General features: G+C 39.5%; 1 protein-coding gene across 3 annotated transcripts in view; it reads left to right on the forward strand.

Annotated features, from left to right (window-relative positions):
- The window catches only part of HSF2BP (heat shock transcription factor 2 binding protein), a 157,116-nt gene that overhangs the window by 11,571 nt on the left and 127,450 nt on the right, over positions 1-18,095 (forward strand). For all 3 annotated transcript variants that reach the window (XM_053565014.1, XM_053565013.1, XM_053565015.1), the window contains one exon: positions 8,779-8,882. In XM_053565014.1, coding sequence (XP_053420989.1) covers positions 8,779-8,882 — 104 coding nt within the window. The remainder of the gene's footprint in view (positions 1-8,778; positions 8,883-18,095) is intronic.

Here is an 18,095-nt window from a genome sequence, read left to right on the forward strand (position 1 = left end):
GGAAGTGCTTTGGAGGTTCTTCTTGGTCCAGTCACTGAGCTGGCTGTCATGTGTTGTCATATGAAATCCACTTTTCATCACACATCACAATCCAATCGAGAAATGTTTAGTTGTATGCAATAAGAGGAGACAACACTTAATATGACGATTTTTTTGATTGTTGATCAGCTCATGAGACATCTACTTACTGAGGTTTTTCATCTTTCCAGTTTGCTTGAAGTGCTGAATGACCATAGAATGGTTGACACTGAGTTCTTCAGCAACTTCTTGTGTAGTTGATCAGCTTCATTGATTGCTCTCAGTTGGCTGTTTGTCAACCTCTGATTGACAACCTCAGGAGGTTGTCAACCTCTAACCACTATGCTCCTTATCTTCAAGGCTCTCGCCTCCTTTTTTTTTTTTTTTTTTTTTTTTGGCTTTTGGCCGGGGCTGGGTTTGAACCTGCCACCTCCGGCATATGGGACTGGCGCCCTACTCCTTGAGCCACAGGCGCCACCCGAGGCTCTCGCCTCCTTTGCAGAACTTTTTGAACCTCCACCATTGCCCTGTACATTTGTTCATTAGCAGCTTCTGGGCCAAATGTGTTGTTGATGTGAGTTGTTTCTACTGCTTTACAACCCATTTTGGACTTGAATAAGAAAATCGCTCGAATTTGCTTTTTGTCTAACATCATTTCCATGGTCCAAAGTCAATATAAAAAACCCAGCAAGTAGTAAGTCATTAGCAAAGAAGGATAAAATGGGAAATATGCATTTTTTTCATTTTATTATTTCAGTGTTCTTTACCTTAGACCAAGAAAAGTGGTTTTGGAAACATATTTTTGTAGTTTTTGGCCAGGGCTGGGTTTGAACTCGCCACCTCTGGTATATGGGACTGGCGCCCTACTCCTTTGAGCCACAGGTGCTGCCCTGGAAACAGATTTTTGTCAATGTAGGGAAAAAAAAATCCTATTTCCATGTTCCAATTCTATCATGCCTCCCCATTTGTTTTAAAATTCTGACAGCTAATTCAAGTATTGTTTGGCTGATTTATAATAGGCACTAGGGTTTGAAATGAATTTAAGCTCTTTAACTGGGGTTTGGTTTTACAAAAATGAATTCTGCATATTATCTTTGTTTTTTAAATTTTTTTCAACATAGTTTGGAGACCTGTGAAGAATGACCCAAAGGGGTCATTAGGTTGACCAAAGGGGTCATTAGGTTGATTAGGTCACGGAAACAGCAGCAGCACTATTTCTCAGGCTGAAGTGTTAGGAGGAAGGTTCTTTGTGGAGGAAAGGGCCTCCACCGCTGTTCATAATTTTAAGAACCTTGTGATGAGGTCTGTTGAGAGGGAGGGAGAGGTACCTTGCAGGGCTTTCAGGTACCATCAAAGAAGATAATTCCAGATTTAACAGGTCAGAGTACATGACAAAATATTTTGTAAGCTTTTCTTTCCCCTTAGTGATTAGGCTTTTGTAGTTTTCTTTGGGTACAGCATTGGAGGGTGGTTTGCAGGGGACTGTATCCACAGCAGCAGAGCCAGCCAGGTGTTCCTAACTTGAAATGGAGGGGACTGGGTTGATTAGAATTGGGTACCATAAAAGATCTCATGAGATTTGGATGTTGACTTGAAATGTGACCCTTGGGGTTAACAGTTATATCATGGTTACTTGAAGGAATCCACAAGAATACATGAGATAGTCATAATCGTTAAAGGACATACTAACAGGGAAGATAGAACATACCCATATAATGACAGCATAGGGAAGTGTGTCACAGATGCCACAGGAGGAGAATTCCAAGGGAGGATAGAATAGTCAGAGGAGGCTTTATGAAGTATTTGGAATTAGATGGTTGAAGGGATGTCATATGTAGAAGTGGCTTAGCCAAGTGCAGAAATGCTGTTTGTGCAGTGTGGAATCAGCTCACTCTGCCATGTGAGATTTGTTAGACTCTAAAACCAGTGTTCAGAATACATATTAGAGCTTATTTGATGGCCTTCTAGGAACTTCTCTGAATTATTCCCTTGAATTTTGAGAGCATAACAGCTTTTCTGGTATTTTCATTTGTCAGAATATGCAACTTACTAAAATCTTTGGGAATAGGCACTGATTTGGGTGTTCTTCAGTTTGGGAGCTCTCTCCCAACCCCCATTCCTCTTATTTTCTGGGGCCCTGAAGGATCAGAAATAATCCTGGAGACTGAGGCATGTGGTTAGGAATGCCTCTCAGCTGAAACTGTTTTACCGTCCTGTTTAGGGTTCATTGTTATTTGTGGAGGGATTTCTGATGAAACCCCAGGAAGTTCTGGAATACTCAATGTTGTGTGTCCTTCAAAAAATATATGCTGTAGTCTAGCTCCAAGTTCCTAGAATGGAAACCTATTTGGGAGATTTTATTTTATTTTTTTGAAAAAGTATCTCAATTCCATCACCCTGGGTTGAGTGCTATGGCATCATAGCTCACAGCAACCTCAAACTCAAGCGATCCTCTTGTCTCAGCCTCTGACTAGCTGGGACTACAGGTGCCTGCCACCACACCCAGCTAGTTTTTCTGTTTTTTTTTTTTTTTTTTTAAGAGACAGAGTCTTACTTTATCATCCTTGGTAGAGTGCCCTGGCATCACAGCTCACAGCAACCTCCAATTCCTAGGCCTAAGCGATTCTCTTGCCTCAGCCTCCTGAGTAGCTGGGACTATAGGTGCCCGCCACAATGCCTGGCTATTTTTTTTGTTGCAGTTTGGCCAGGGACGGGTTCGAACCTGCCACTCTCCGTACATGGGGCCGGCACCCTACTCACTGAGCCACAGGTGCCGCCCCAGTTTTTCTGTTTTAAATAGAGATGGGATCTCACTTTTGCTCAGGCTGGTCTTGAACTCCTGCACTTAAGGGATCCTCCTGCCTTAGCCTCCCAGAGCGCTAGGATTACAAGTATGAGCCACAGGCCTTGGTGAACCTATTTGGAAATAGGGTCTTTACAGAGGTAATGAAGTTAAAATGAAGCCTTTATGGTGGTCCCTAATCCAGTATGACTATCATCCTTATAAAGAGGAGGAATTTGGACCCACACAGGCACATACAGGGAAACAAAGATTTGACTTCTGCTGCCACAAACCAAGGACATACTTGGGACGACCAGAAGGTAGAATTGGTAAGGAAGGATCCCTCCCTTCAGATGGGAGGTGGCTCTGCTGACATTCTGATTTTGGATTTGTAGCCACCAAACCTGTGACACAATATACTGCTGCTGCTCTAAGCCATCCAGTTCGTGATGCTTTGTTACCATAGCCCCAGGAGATGAATAGACTACCCAAATATGGGCTTACGTGAAGATGGAATCTTATCCTAAGTCTTTACTAAACCTGTTAGCATGTATCAAGAGTTATGTAAAAGTTAAAAGCTACTTAAAAGCCTTTATTTTAGTTTTGAGACTCTTTCCTTAGCTAATTTGATCAAATGTTTTGATATGATAACGTGAAACAATTGATTTTTTTTTAATTTTAATTTTTAGTTTTCGTTTTTTTTTTTTTTTTTTTGAGACAGAGTTTCACTTTGTTGCCCTCAGTATAGTGGAATAGCTCACAGCAAGCTCAAACTCTTGGGCTTAAGCGATTCTCTTGCCTCAGCCTCCCAAGTAGCTGGGACTACAGGTCCCCGCCATAACACCCAGCTATTTTTCTGTTGCAGTTGTCATTGTTTCTTAGCTGGCCCAGGCTGGGTTGGAACCTGCCAACCTTGGTGTATATGGCTGGTGCTGTAACCACTGTGCTACGGGTGTGGAGCTGAAACAACTGATTTATTATAAGCATACCAGGTGATAACTGATAGGAGAAATGGATCCCTTTTGTATAGTTTTAATATCTTTGATTAGTGTTTTAGCAATCCTACTATTCAGTTAGATCTCTTCGTACCCTGCCTGTATATAGTTTTCTGTACTCTCCCTGTGAGTTTAGTATTGAGAGATTCTCATGTTATTACAACTATATCAAAAAAGAATTATAGTTTTGGAAAACAAATATTGAAATGGTCTATCATTTGCTTCTAATGTATTATTTACTATCCATATTATTTCTTTTCTTTTCTTTTTTTTTTTTGAGACAGAGTCTCACTATGTTGCCCTTGGTAGAGTGCTGTGGCTTCACAGCTCACAGCAACCTCTAACTCTTGGGCTGAAGCAATTCTCTTGCCTCAGCCTCCTAAGTAGCTGGGACTGCAGGCGCCCCCCCACAAAACCTGGCTGTTTTTTGTTGCAGTTGTCATTGTTGTTTAGCAGGCCTAGGCTGGGTTTGAACTTGCCTGCCTAGATGTATGTGGCTGGTACTCTAAGCACCGTGCTACGGGTGCCCAGCCTCTTTTTTTGAGATGGGGTCTTGTTCTGTTACTGGGCTAGAGTGCAGTGGCATAGTTATAGCTTACTGCAGTCTTAAACTCATGGTTCAAACAATTCTTCTGCCTCAGCCTCAGGAGTAGGTGGGACTACAGTTATGTGCCACTACACCTAGCTAATTTTTTTTTTTTAGTTTTTGGCCGGGGCTGGGTTTGAACCCGTCACCTCCAGCATATGGGGCCGGTGCCCTATCCCTTTGAGCCATAGGCGCTGCCCCCAGTTAATTTTTTTTATTTAATTATTTTTTTTTTTGGTAGAGAAGGGGGTCTCACTGTCTTTCTCAGATAGGTTTTGATTTCCTGGCCTCAAGTCGTCCTCTGTCTCAGCCTCCCAAAGTGGTAGGATTACAGGCCTGAGCCACTTTGCTTGGCCTAGTCAATATTATTTCTGGCCCTGTTAAAAAAAAAATTGCAAAAGCAGTGTATTTTTTCTTTTTTTCTGAGACAGGGTCTCATTACGTCGCTCTTGGTAGAGTGCTGTGGTGTCACAGCTCACAGCAACCTCAAACTCTTGGGTCTAAGCGATTCTCTTGCCTCAGCCTCCCAGGTAGCTGGGAGGTGTCCGCCACAACGCCTGGCTATTTTTTTGTTATAGTTGTCTTTGTTGTTTAGCAGGCCTGGGCTGGGTTGGAACCTGCCAGCCCGGTGTATGTGGCCAGTGCCCTAACCACTGAGGTATGGGTGCTGAGCCAAAAGCAATGTATTATTATTATGCAAGAATGAGACATACTGATAGCCAGAGTAGCCGTGTATTTTCCCTGTTCAAGGAATATATAAAGAAGTGGAATTCATTCGTGTGGCAAATACTTACGTAGTGCCTACTGTGTTCCATATACGTCTCTAGGCATTTGGGGTATAGCATAAAACTGGTGAAAATCCCTGCTGTCATTACGTCACCTGCTGTGATTTGAGGTACTCGTAGTAGGCCAAGTTGAAAGTGCAAAGCAGGAGTTTCATTACAAGGCAGCAGCAATGCTCCCATCTGGCCACGAGGAGGCTGCCTCACACAGTGGAGAGCACTTGCCACCTCCAGGGAGCTTGGTGTGCATGGGTGTGGCCTGCCTGGTCACTGACCTAGAGTTCTGTGGGTTGTCTGTTGTTGAGTGGGTGTTTTAGCTCTGTTTGGCATGTTAACTTACACTAGGTCATGTACAAGTACAGAGAGCAGAGATAATGAAGTGATCAGGGAGTCTTTTAGGTGGTCAAAATTAATTCCTGCAGATTTTTGTCCATGATAAGGCTTGTAGAGACATAATTTCCTATCTTCTTTACCATGTTTGTGTAATATATAGTTTAATTACAGAGGCAAAATTTAAGTTAAATGCAAAGAAAATTTGATAGTTTGATCTTAGTTCCCTTTTACATTTTGTTTCTTTTTATCTTTTCTTCTTTTTTTTTTGCAGTTTTTGGCTAGGGCTGGGTTTGAACCTGCCACCTCCAGCATATGGGGCCAGAGCCCTACTCGGTTGAGCCACAGGTGCCACCCCATTTTGTTTCTTTTTATCTTTGACTATAGGTGGTATGTATTTTATATGATTTTTTTTTTTTTTTTGAGACAGAATCTCACTTGTTGCCCTTAGTAGAGTGCCATGGCATCACCTTTCACAGAAATTTCAAACTCTTGGGTTCAAGCGATTCTCTTGCCTCAGCCTCCCAAGTAGCTTGGACTATGGGCACCTGTCACAATGCCTGGCTATTTTTAGAGGCGGGGTCTGGGTCTGGCTCTTGCTCGCGCTGGGCTTGAACCTTTGAGCTCAGGCAATCTACCTGCCTCAGCTTCCCAGAGTGCTAGGATTACGTAGCGAGCCATCTCACCCAGCCCATTTTATATGATTTTTTTTTTGTATGTGTATGTGTGTGTGTGTGTATATATATATCTTCATTTTACACTATTACAATATCTTCAATTGTACAATTTTGTTACAAAATTGTTACAATTTTTTTTTTTTTTTTGAGACAGAGTCTCACTCTATGCTCTTGGTAGAGTACTGTGGAATCATAGCTCACAGCAGCCTCAAACTCTTGAGCTTAAGCAGTCCTTTTGCCTTAGCCTCGCAAGTAGCTGGGACTATAGGCACCTGCCATAATGCCTGGCTGTTTTTTTTTTCTTTTTCTTTTAGAGACAGTGTCTTGCTCTTGCTCTTGCTCAGTTTGGTCTCGAGCTCCTGAGCTTAGGCTGTCCATTTGCCTCAGCCTCCCAGAGTGCTAGGGTTATAGGCATGAGCCATCACACCTGGCCATAGCTATGTAGCTTTTGAAGGATAGCACTTGATAGTTAATCTTGGGTGGTCAAGGATTAGTGGAATAAAATAAAGAATTCTAGTAAGAGTCATGTTGTGGCATAGTATTTCTTAAAAGAGCAGAAAAGACAACTCTGATTTAAGGGAGAAAAATAGTCCAAAGTTACTGCCTTAATTTTTTAGAAAATGTGTAGATTTGCCAGCCAATTTTATAATCTCTAACTGGTCTGAGATTATACTTACCTTTAGATTCTAATCTTCCTTCTAGGTCACAGCATCTTTAAAAAACTGTGAGAGAGATAGGGCAGCGCCTGTGGCTCAGTGAGTGGGGCGCCGGCCCCATATACCGAGGGTGGCGGGTTCAAACCCAGCCCCGGTCAAACTGCAACAAAAAAATAGCCGGGCGTTGTGGCGGGCACCTGTAGTCCCAGCTGCTCGGGAGGCTGAGGCAAGAGAATCGCGTAAGCCCAAGAGCTGGAGAGTTGCTGTGAGCTGTGTGATGCCACGCACTCTACCGACGGCAGTAAAGTGAGACTCTTGTCTCTACAAAAAAAAAAAAAACCAAAAAAACTTAGAGATAGGCTTGGCTCCCGTAGCACAGTGGTTATGGTGTCAGCCACATACACCAAGGCTTGCAGGTTTAAACCCAGCCTGGGCCAGCTAAACAACAATGACAAATGCAACAAAAAATAGCCAGGCATTGTGGTGGACACCTGTAGTCCCAGCTCCAAGGGAGGCTGAGGTGAGAGAATTGCTTAGGCCCAAGAGTTTGAGGTTGCTGTGAGCTGTGATGCAACAGCACTCTACCTAGGGCAACATAGCGAGACTCTGTCTCAAACAACAACAACAACAACAAAAGTTAGAGATAGATACCCTTTATCTTTTCCTCCAGAACTTCTGGGATACCCTTGGAGTTTTAGGCAGTCCTTACAAGTTTCTTAGAGATTCCTCTTGCCTTCTGTGAATCCCCATTTCTTTTTCTGATGGAACTTAGTTGAGGAGTGACTGTGAGCCTTTTCGCCACCAGGGTGGAGTAATGTTCTATTTTCCAAGGCTTTTACATTCACCACGGTCCCTTTTTTTCTTCTTTCACATTCCTTTGGCTGGGTTCCCTCATGTGTTGTTGCTGATTATGTGTTGTGTGTTCGTTTCATTTTATTAGTGCTGGTACACCAGCCTGTTGCACTGAAGCGGTTCTCAAAATGCAGTTTCCAGATAAGCAGCATTAACCTCACCTGAAAACTTACCAGAAATACATATTCTTAGGCCCACCCCAGACCTACCAAATCAGAAGCTCCTTGGATGGGGCCCAGCAGACATGTTTTATCAAATCCTCTGATTTATACTAAAGTTTGAGAAGCAGTGGTCCTAATGCATTGCTACTTTAATCAGAAAAGTTATATCAAGAGCTCTTAGCACCCTCAGATCTTGGTATATGTTGGCATAAAAACTGGTAAGTTCTTAATTCTTAAGATCAAGCACTTAAAAAAGGTGAATTATGTATTTGATTTTTTTGGGTGTCGGTATTTCTGCGACGTAATAAAGTTGATGATACTTTTGGTTAATTGATTGATGTACATGTCTTTGGGATTTTCGTGGGTCACTGGCCCTACTAACCAAATGAATCTGGTGGAGAGGAGGTTTTGTGTTGTTCCGACAGTGTCCTGCAGCACTTTCTTGTCTTGACCACTGCTGCTTTCCCTCCATTGACTACTGCTGCAGTTGTTCCATTGAGTCAGTCTGCCAGTTGGTGAGACAAGCTTTGTGAACCAGCCTGTGCTGGCACCATCTACACACTGAGCTGCCTTCTGCTTTTTATGGAGCAGATACAAATCTAAGCTATGAGACAGTCAGGCTTCTCAGCTCTCCATTCCTTTAAATAACACATTTTCTTGACGCCTTGAGTACATGTCTGGCAGTAAAGCGAGGCCTTTAAAAACAAAACAGAAAACAACCATGAAGTCCTTTCTGCTGTGGTCTAGAAATTGGTAAAAAGTTAAAAAACTAGACTTAGAATATTGGTTATTCAAGAACCAGTTAGAAATCAGAAATGCAAATGTTCCCACCTAAGAAATCAGTACAGGTTTTACTACATGAAGATTAGGCAAAATAGATGCTTAGAAGAGATCAGTGATTTGAAATATCTTGAGTATTTTTATGTCTCTTTTTTCTAGACCTGGAAAGGAAAGAGCAAGAATTAGAGCATCTGAAAATGGATTGTGAACACTTTAAATCCCGCCTGGAAACCGTGCAGGCTGACAGCATGAGAGAGAAGAAGGTATTCATGCTCAGGGCAGGCTCTCACAATGCCAAAAAGTGGGGTTGGCTTATAGCCTTTTACTTGTAACAAGCAGCGGGTCTTAATTTTTTGCCCTCTTAATCCTCAAGAGATTATATTTTTAAACGTATGTAGTCTGATTGTATTGGAGCGTAGGGTGAACAGTTGGATTTTTTAAAGAGACGTGGTCTTGTTATATTGCCCAGGCTGTTTTTGAACTTCTGGCCTCTAGGGATCCTCCTGCAGAGGCCTCCCAAGTAGCTGGGACTACAGGTGCATCTCATATGACTCTCACAGTTGGATTTTCTGACCATTTAATATGTTACAACCATTTAACAACCATTCATTTAGTGCCTTTTTTTTTTTTTTTTTTTCTGGAGTCTTGCCGTGTTGCCAGGGCTAGAGTGCCATGCCCTCAGCCTAAGTCACAGCAACCTCAAACTCCTGGGTTCAAGTGGTCTTCCTGCTTCAACCTCCTGAGTAACTGGTGCCTTTTAATTTTTGTGTTTAAAAGTTCTTTCTAAAACATAGCGCTTTCATAATGTCTTAGTTTATTTTGTGTTGCTGTAACAATACCTGAGGCTGGGTAATTTATAAAGAAAGGAGAAGTATTTGGTCATGATCTGATGGCTAGAAGATTCAAGATTGGGCAGCTGCACTTGGTGATGGCCTCAGGCTGCTTTAAAGTAGGTAAGTGCAAAGAGACCACATGGTGAGAGAAAGCTAGGAAGCCAGACTTTTTAAGAGTAAGAAGTCACTCCCCTTTTGGGAGGGCATTAATCTTTTCATGAAAGATACACCTTTAACCCTTTCCAGTCCAATTTTTCTGCCCTCTGCATTCTCCCCAGCTCTTTATTTTGGCTGGGAAAGAGATGAGTAGATTACTTGTAATTATCCTACAGTTTTTTTTTTATCCTACAGTTTTAAAAGAGAAAAACAAATATGAACTCACCTGATGATTTTATTATCTATTTTAGGTTACATAAAATAATTAATATGTTTTTGTTTATAAACACACAAAACACTGTTATATCTGATGTAGTCTGACATAGGATTGGAAAGGGTTAAAACCCAAACACCTCCCACCACAGGTCCCACCCTACCACATTGGTCATCAAATTTCAACATGAGTTTTGGTGGGAACAAGCCTCATAGTAATAATCTCAGAGAAGAAAATATTCATATAATGACTTATGAGTGGAGATAGATATATTAAATCAAAAATATTTGTAATTTTGGGATTTTTTACTGTTATTTTAGAGGTGTAACCAGTTTTATTTTAATAGGAGAAACTACTAATTTTTTTTAAAATTATATATTTTTTACATGGCATAAATTATTTTCTATAAAACTAAAACTTTTTTATAAAATTTGAGGCTTAGATGTATTTTTGTGTTTGAATAATAAAACAGTAATAGTACTAATAATAGCAGCTAGTATGTATTGAACGTTCTCTGCGCACTGGCAGGTGGTAAGCAACTGTCTGCATGCCTTAGTGCTTCCCCCAACACAGGTGAATCAGCATGCCCTTCTACCAGGAGGCTTACGTATTAGATCCAAGTTTACATTGCCTGTGTGTTAAACTGTGTTTCATTCTGTCTCCTCATGTACAGGAATTCCAAATGTTTGTGGTTGCAATAGAGGTTTTCCAGAACCGATAGATTTTGTACATATTTTAGTATTGAGGAAATAGAAAAGGGCGGGGAAGAATTTTATTCTTAAATTTGAGCTAAGTTAAATACCATGTATTTTAATTTGAAATTTAACTTTTGTTGTATTATATTCAGACTATAATAAACTAAAATGGCAGTCTGGTTGGTTTTTCTGGGCCTAAATCTTTTGTGGTCTGAAAGAAGTTGACAGAGAGGCTAGAAGGAATTGATAAATGTTGGAAATGTAATCCACTTGTCCAGTCCTTCTTTAAATTGCTAAGATACCTTTGTTATGGTCAAAGCTTAAATTGAGCAGAATCTTAGATTTCCTTTTTTATAAAAAGGATAGATATAGCTGGTATTCGTGAGTAAAACTAAGCCATCCCAGTAAATGCCAGTATAGAAGGTTGAAATGGCTATGGTAAAGTAGTTTCAAATCACCAGAGTATTATTTCCCTGGTACTTTGACCTTACTTAAAATATGGGAATGTTTTAGCTTAAAAACTATTTCCTATTCCCCGTTAAATTTCCTGTTGGATAGTCCTGCCAGTTTAATGCAGACAGCAGCCCTGCAGGTTTGCTGGGACAAGGCCATTTCTCTCTTCTGGCAGCTGCCTTTTCTGTGGTTTCTGTTCAGGCCTGTATAGGCCTTAGGCAGGACTCTGGAAGCTTATTTTAGAGTCGAGGAACCAGGAAAGAATCCAGGGACTAGGATCCTAAATTAGATTATTACTAGTAAGTACTTCCTTACAGGTAAAAATAATTAGGAAAAGGCAAAAGTTCCTGAATTCACTGTGTAAGAAAAGGTCAGGAACAGAGTACAGATTCAAAATCTTAAGAAGTGTGCTGTGTGAGCAGCACCACTGAGCCCCCTGAGGAAGGCTGCTGGAGTAGGGGAGGCTTTGTTCCTTGGCCTTGGTGTGTTTCCCTACAGGGATTGCTTGTGGTCAGTGCAGGAGAGTGATGGGACTTGATGTCTGTTTATGATGTTAGGAGGCTGGCCAGGGAGAATCCTGACAGTAGCAACCTTTGATCTTGAGACTGAAGGTCTCAGCTTTGTAGGCAAACTGATGGGAGAATATTGAATTACTTTTGAAGGACTATGCTGTTACTTAAGGTTAGATACGGCTTTTCATGGAATATCTGCTTGAGGAGCTTATTTAGTGGTACTTGGTGACTTTCCTAAGTGTGAAATTATTGCAGATTAATGTGCAGAGTTAAACTGTTCCCTTTCTGAGGAGCAGGCATCTCAGTTACTGTGGTTTTGTTCTCTGTGTTGCTTTCTTATGGCATACACCTTTCAGAGTCAATAAACTAACTGAAATGTGGGCTGCCAAGTTTTTATTTATATTTTTATCATATTTTTAATTTGTTAGGAAAGCATTGCAGCTTTTATAATAACAAAAGGAAGTTGTAAGCGTCAGTACAGTATTTCAAGAAACTTCACCCAGAGCAACAGCTTTAGAAAAATAACTTGTATAATTCAGCTAAAATCAGAAATGAACTACAGAAAGATTTTGAAGGAATCTTGAAAGTTTTGTGCATAACAACCTGTTATGTATGAATATTCTCTTTAGGGGACTATATCAGGGTTTGACTATCGTTCTTTGTAACAGCTTTATTGGGATATATTTTATGTAACACAAGATACTTCCATTATAGAAGCGTATAGCTTGATAATTTTTAGTAAATTTATGCAGTTGTGCAATTATCCTAATATGGTTTGTTTGTTTTTTTTGGAAATAGTTACAGATTTACAGGAAGTTACAGAAAATCCAGAGAAGTTCCCTATATTCTCCACCCAGTTTTCTCCAGTGGTAACATCTTGCATAACTGTAGTACAAGATAAAGAGCAGGATATTGGCATTGCGACAGTCCACAGAGCTTATTCAAGTTTCTGCAGTTTTACTTGGACTTCTTCATATTTCATGTACCAGTTTTTATGTACTCGCTTGTGTGTGTTCGTGTGTGTGTGCTAGTCCTGTGCCATCTTGTGACATTTGTAGATTCATGTAACCACCACTCTGCTCAAGATACAGACCTGCTTTATCAACACAGGCTTCCTGTGCTGCCCCTTGTAGCTATACACACCCATTCCCTATGCCTAGGCACTGGCAAAAACTAATGTAGTCTTAATTTCTCTAATTTTGTCATTTTAGGAATGTCATAAAGATGGCATGCAGTAAATAACCTTTTAAGATCAACTTTTTTCATTCAGATTCATCTAAGTTGTAGCATATATCAATAGTTTGTTCCTTTTTATTGCTGCATAATATTCCATGGTATGGATCTATCACAAGTTTAACCATTACCCCATTGAAAGACATTTGGATTGTTTTCTGTTGGTGACTATCTGTGTAAAGGTTTTTGTGTGAATGTGTGTTTTTGAGAGTACAGTTCTGGATTAAACAGTAAGTGCATTTTCAGTTTTTTAAGAAATTTCCAAATTTCTGAGGCCACATACACTGAGGGTGGCAGGTTCAAACCTGGCCCGGGCCAGCTAAACAACAATGACAACTACAACAAAAAATAGCTGTGCATTGTGGCAGCTGCTTGCAGTCCCAGCTGCTTGGGAGGCTGAGGCAAGAGCATCCATCGCTAAGGCCAGGAGTTGGAGGTTACTGTGAGTTGTGACACTGCAGCACTCTACCCAGGGCGATAGCCTGAGACTCTGTCTCAAAAAAAAAAGAAATTTCCAAATTGTTTTCCAGAGTGGCCATATTATTTTACATGTGCACCAGTGGTGTGTGAATGATCCACTTGCTCCATAGCCTGACGGAGTTTGGTATTATCACTAGTTTTTATTTTAGCCATTCTGATAGGTGTGTTATGGCTTTAATTTGCATTTCTCTGATAGGCAGTGATGTTGAATATCTTTTCATATCCTTATTTATTGTCTTTTTATCATCTTTTGTGAAATGTGTGTTCATATCTTCTGGGGCTTATGTGTTAACTGGATTTTTTTCTTTAGGAGCTTTCGGTACTCTCTATTCTAGATATTCTTTGTTGTGTATGTGACTTGCAAATATTTTCTCTCAGTCTGTGGCTGGTCTTTTTATTTTGTTCACAGATTTTTTTCACAAAACAAAAGTTTTTTAATTTTTTAAAAGTGTTTTAATTTTGATGAAGTCGTTTATTGATTTTTGTTTTCTTTTATAGGTCATTCTCTGTTGTTTATGGCTAAGAACATTTCACTTTAGCCATATGTCCCAAAGATTTTCTCCTATTTTTTTCCCTAACAATTTTGTAGTTTCATATTTTACATTAACATCTGTGATCCATTTTAAATTAATTTCTGTAAAATGTGTGAAGGTAAGGTCCAGGTTAATTTTTTTTTTTTTTTTTGGACCATTGTTGTCATTGTTCCAGCACTGTTGTTGAAGACTATGTTTCCTTCACTGAATTGCTTTTGTACCTTTGTTGGAAATTATCTAAGCATACTGGCCTTGGTTTGTTCTGGGTTCTCTCTGTGGTTCCTTGATGGGTTCATCCACCAGTGTCACACTGTCTTGTTTACTGTAGCTGTGTGGTAAGCTTCATGGTGCTGGGTAAGGGATTCTTCCCATGCTATTCCCTTTTTTCAAATTTGTAAGTATTTTAGGTCCTTTCTTTTTCTACATAAATTTTAGAATAAGTTTGTTTATATCTGTAAAATAAAGCACAGATTTAAGCAAGAATTATAGCTTATCTGTATGTCAGTTTACAGAGAATTGATATCTTTACCGTATTAAATCTTTCCGTTCATAAACACACATGTTTTTCTGTTTATTTAGGTTGTCTTTAATTTCTCTCATCAGAAGTCTGAAATTTTCAGTATATAGATCCTATACTTTGTGTTAGATTTTAATGGATGTATTTAATTTTCTTTGGAATAACTATAAATGGTATTGTGTTTTTATTTTGGTAGCCACTTTTTTGTTAGCACATGGAAGTGTGGTTGCTTTTTGTATGCTTATTTTATATCCTCTGGCCTTGCTGAACTCACTTATGAATTCTAAGAGTTTTTTTACAGATTGCTAGAGATTTTCTACATGGACAATTATGTCATCTGCAGATAGGGACGTTCTAATTCTTCCTTTTGTTTTGTATACCCTTTATTTCTTTCTCTTGCTGCCTTGTATTGGCCAGAATTTTCAGTACTATGCTGCATTAGAGGGATGCCTTGTTCTTAATCTCAGGGGAAAGTATTCAGTCTTTTAGCACTAAGTATGATTTTAGCTGTAGGTTTTTTGTAAATGCTTTTTGTAAAATTGAGGAAGTTCCCCTCTATTCCTGTTCTGCTCAGGACTTTTTTTTAATTGTGAGTGTTGGATTTTGTTCAGTCACTTTTGAGAACACGTCAGTTATCTGTTTGCAGTTAGTCACTACTTTTTTGCCCCTTTATAGCATTTCCCTATGCCTAGGTGCTGGCAATCGCTAATATAATCTCTATCTTTCTAATTTTGTTATTTTCAGAATGTCATAAAAATGGCATACAGTAAATTACCTAGGCAACTACTGAGCTTCTTTCTATGTTTCTGCCTTTTTGCATTTTCTGAATATTTCATAGGAATAGAATCATATAATATGTAGTCTTTTGTATCTGGCATAATGTTTTGAAAGTTCATTCATGTTATAGAATACATTAGTTTGTTCCTTTTTATTGTAAAGTAATATTCCATTGGCTAGGTATATCACATTTTCTTTCTTTCTTTCTTTTTTTTAATTGTTGGGCAATCATTGAGGGCACAACGAGCCAGGTTATACTGCTTGTGTTTGCTGGGTGAAGTCCCACTATTAATAGTGTCCCACCCCCAAGAAGTGTGTCACACACTGTGGCCCCACACCTCCCTCCTTCCCACTCTCTCTCCTCCTTCATCTCCCTTCGCCCCTCATTTCCTCCCCCTCCCACGTACTAACATCAATTGTCCTCATATCAGAATTAAGTACACTGGATTCTCGCTTCTCCAGTCTTGTGATGCTTTACTAAGAAGAATGTATTTCAGCTCCATCCAAATTAATACAACAGCTGTAAAGTCACCATCTATCCTGTTTTCCCCAAAATAAGACATCCTCCGAAAATAAGACCTACTTACAGGAAAGATAAGACGTCCCCTGAAAATAAGATCTAGCGCATCTTTGGGAGCACACCTTAAAATAAGACACTGTCTTATAAGACCCTGTCGGGGAAACAGGGTATCACATTTTCTTTATTTACTAATTGATGGACATTTAGTTTGTTTCCAATTTTTTACTGTTAAGACTAATGCCACTGTGAACGTTCATGTAACATGTTTTTGTGCGGACATAAGGTTTCATTTTTCTTGGGGAAATATCTAAGTGAAATTGCTGAGTTATATGGTGAGTATATGGTTAGCTTTCTGAAAAACTGCTAAACTGTTTTTCAAAGTGAGTGTATTATTCTACATTCTATCCAGCAGTATACGAAGGTCCTATTTTTTCTATCTTCTTGTGAACCCTTATTTGGCCTATAGCCATTTTGGTCAGTGTGTAATGGTATCATTGTGGTTTTAATTTGCATTTTCCCCATGACTTAATAAGTTGAGCATTGTTTTATGTATATATTATTAATTTATATGTTTTCTTTGATTAAATGTCTATTCGTATCTTTTGCCTATTGTAGTTGGGTTATCTTATTATTGACTTGTAAGATTTTTTTTTTTTTTTTAGAGACAGTCTCACTTTGTTGCCCTTGGTAGAGTGCTGTGGTGTCACAGCTCACAGCAACCTCCAACTCCTGGGCTTAGGCGATTCAATTGCCTCAGCCTCCCGAGTAGCTGGGACTACAGGTGCTTGCCACAACACGCGGCTATTTTTTTGTTGTTGCAGTTTGGCCGGGGCCAGGTTTGAACCTGCCACCCTCAGTATATGGGGCTTGTGCCCTACCCAGTGGCCCAGAGGCGCTGTGCAAGAGTCTATATATATCATATTATCTAGATACAAGTCCTTTTGTGGATAGATGATTTAGAATTGTTTTTCTTAGTCTATGGGTTATCTTTTTACTTTCTTTTTTTGGATACTAATAGGCTCAGAATTTTCTGGGTTTTTTTTTCCTTTTTTGAATTTCAGATTAATGTGAGGGAACAAATACTTAGGTTACCATGTTTGCATTTGGTAGGCAGAGTCCTAGTTGTAGTTGTGTCTTATACCCAGGAGGTGTGCCATATGCCCTTAACTTTGTGCCAGTTAGTGGGAGCACACCCATCCCCCCTTTCCTTTCCTCTTCTCCCCTTTTCTATTCCTCCCCCAACTGGTTCCATACAAAATGAAGAACTATTTTGTCCAGTTCATCTAAGTATGATGTTGGTATTTTAATGGGGATTGCATTAAATCTGTAGATTGCTTTGTGTGGTATAAACATTTTAACAGTGCTTAGCTGTTAAAATGTTAATGTAGCTGATTCTTCCCAGCCAAGAGCATGGTATGTTCTCTCATTTGTTAATGTCTTCTGCTGTTTCTTTTCTTAGGGTTTACATAATTCTCTTTCTAAACCTTCACCTCTTTTGTTAGATATATTCCTAGGTATTTCATTTTCTTTGACGCTACTGTGAAGGAAATTGTGTCCTTGATTTGCTTCTTAATTTGGATGTTATTGGTATATATAAAGGCTACTGATTTGTGGACACTGATTTTATGCCTTCAGATATTACTTCATTTCTCGAACTTTTCTGGGAGTTTTGTGTCAGTCTCTGGGGTTTTATAAGTATAAGATCATAACATCAGCAAAGAGCGAGAGTCTGACCTCTCCTGTCCCCATTTGGACGCTCTTTGTTCCCTGCTCTTTGCCTCCTTGCATTGGCCAGAACTTCCGGCATTATGTTGAATAGTAGTGGGAGAGTGGACATCCTTGTCTGGTTCCAGTTCTAAGTGCAAAAGCTGTTAGGTTTACCCCATTCAGTATGAGATTAGCAGTGGTTTGTCATAGATGACTTCAATCAGTTTAAGAAATGTACCATCTATGCCTATTTTCTTAAGTGTTCTTGAATTTTATCAAATGCTTTTTCTGCATTTATTGAGAGGATCATATAGTCTTTGTTTTTGCTTCTTTTGATATGGTGAATTACATATATGATTTGTGTATGTTAAAACAACCTTGCATCCCTGGGATAAAGCTTATTGTGATGTATAATTTTTTAAAAATATGTAGCTGTAATCTATTTGCTAAGATTTTCTTGAGTGTTTTTGCATCTGTTTATTAGTGAAATTGGTCTGTACTTCTCCTTTTTAGTTGGATCCTTCCCTGGTTTTGGAATCAGGGTGATGTTTGCTTTACAGAACATGTTGGTGAAGGTTCCTTCCTTCTCAGTGTTTTGGAACAGGTTCTGCAGCATAGGTACAAGTAGTTCTTTGAAGGTTGATAGAATTCTAGTGTGAAATCATCTGGACCAGAGCTTTTTTTGGTGGAAGCTTTTTTATTCTATCTTCAATTTCAGTGGTTGATATTGGGTCTGTTCAAGAGGTCTAATTCTTCCTGAGTAAGTCTAGGGAGCTGGTGTGATCCTAGTTATTGGTCCATTTCCTCCATATTGTCAAATTTCTGGGCACAGAGTTTTTTGTAGTA

Source organism: Nycticebus coucang, chromosome 16, assembly GCF_027406575.1.
Source record: "Nycticebus coucang isolate mNycCou1 chromosome 16, mNycCou1.pri, whole genome shotgun sequence".
Taxonomy (NCBI): Eukaryota; Metazoa; Chordata; class Mammalia; order Primates; family Lorisidae; genus Nycticebus; species Nycticebus coucang.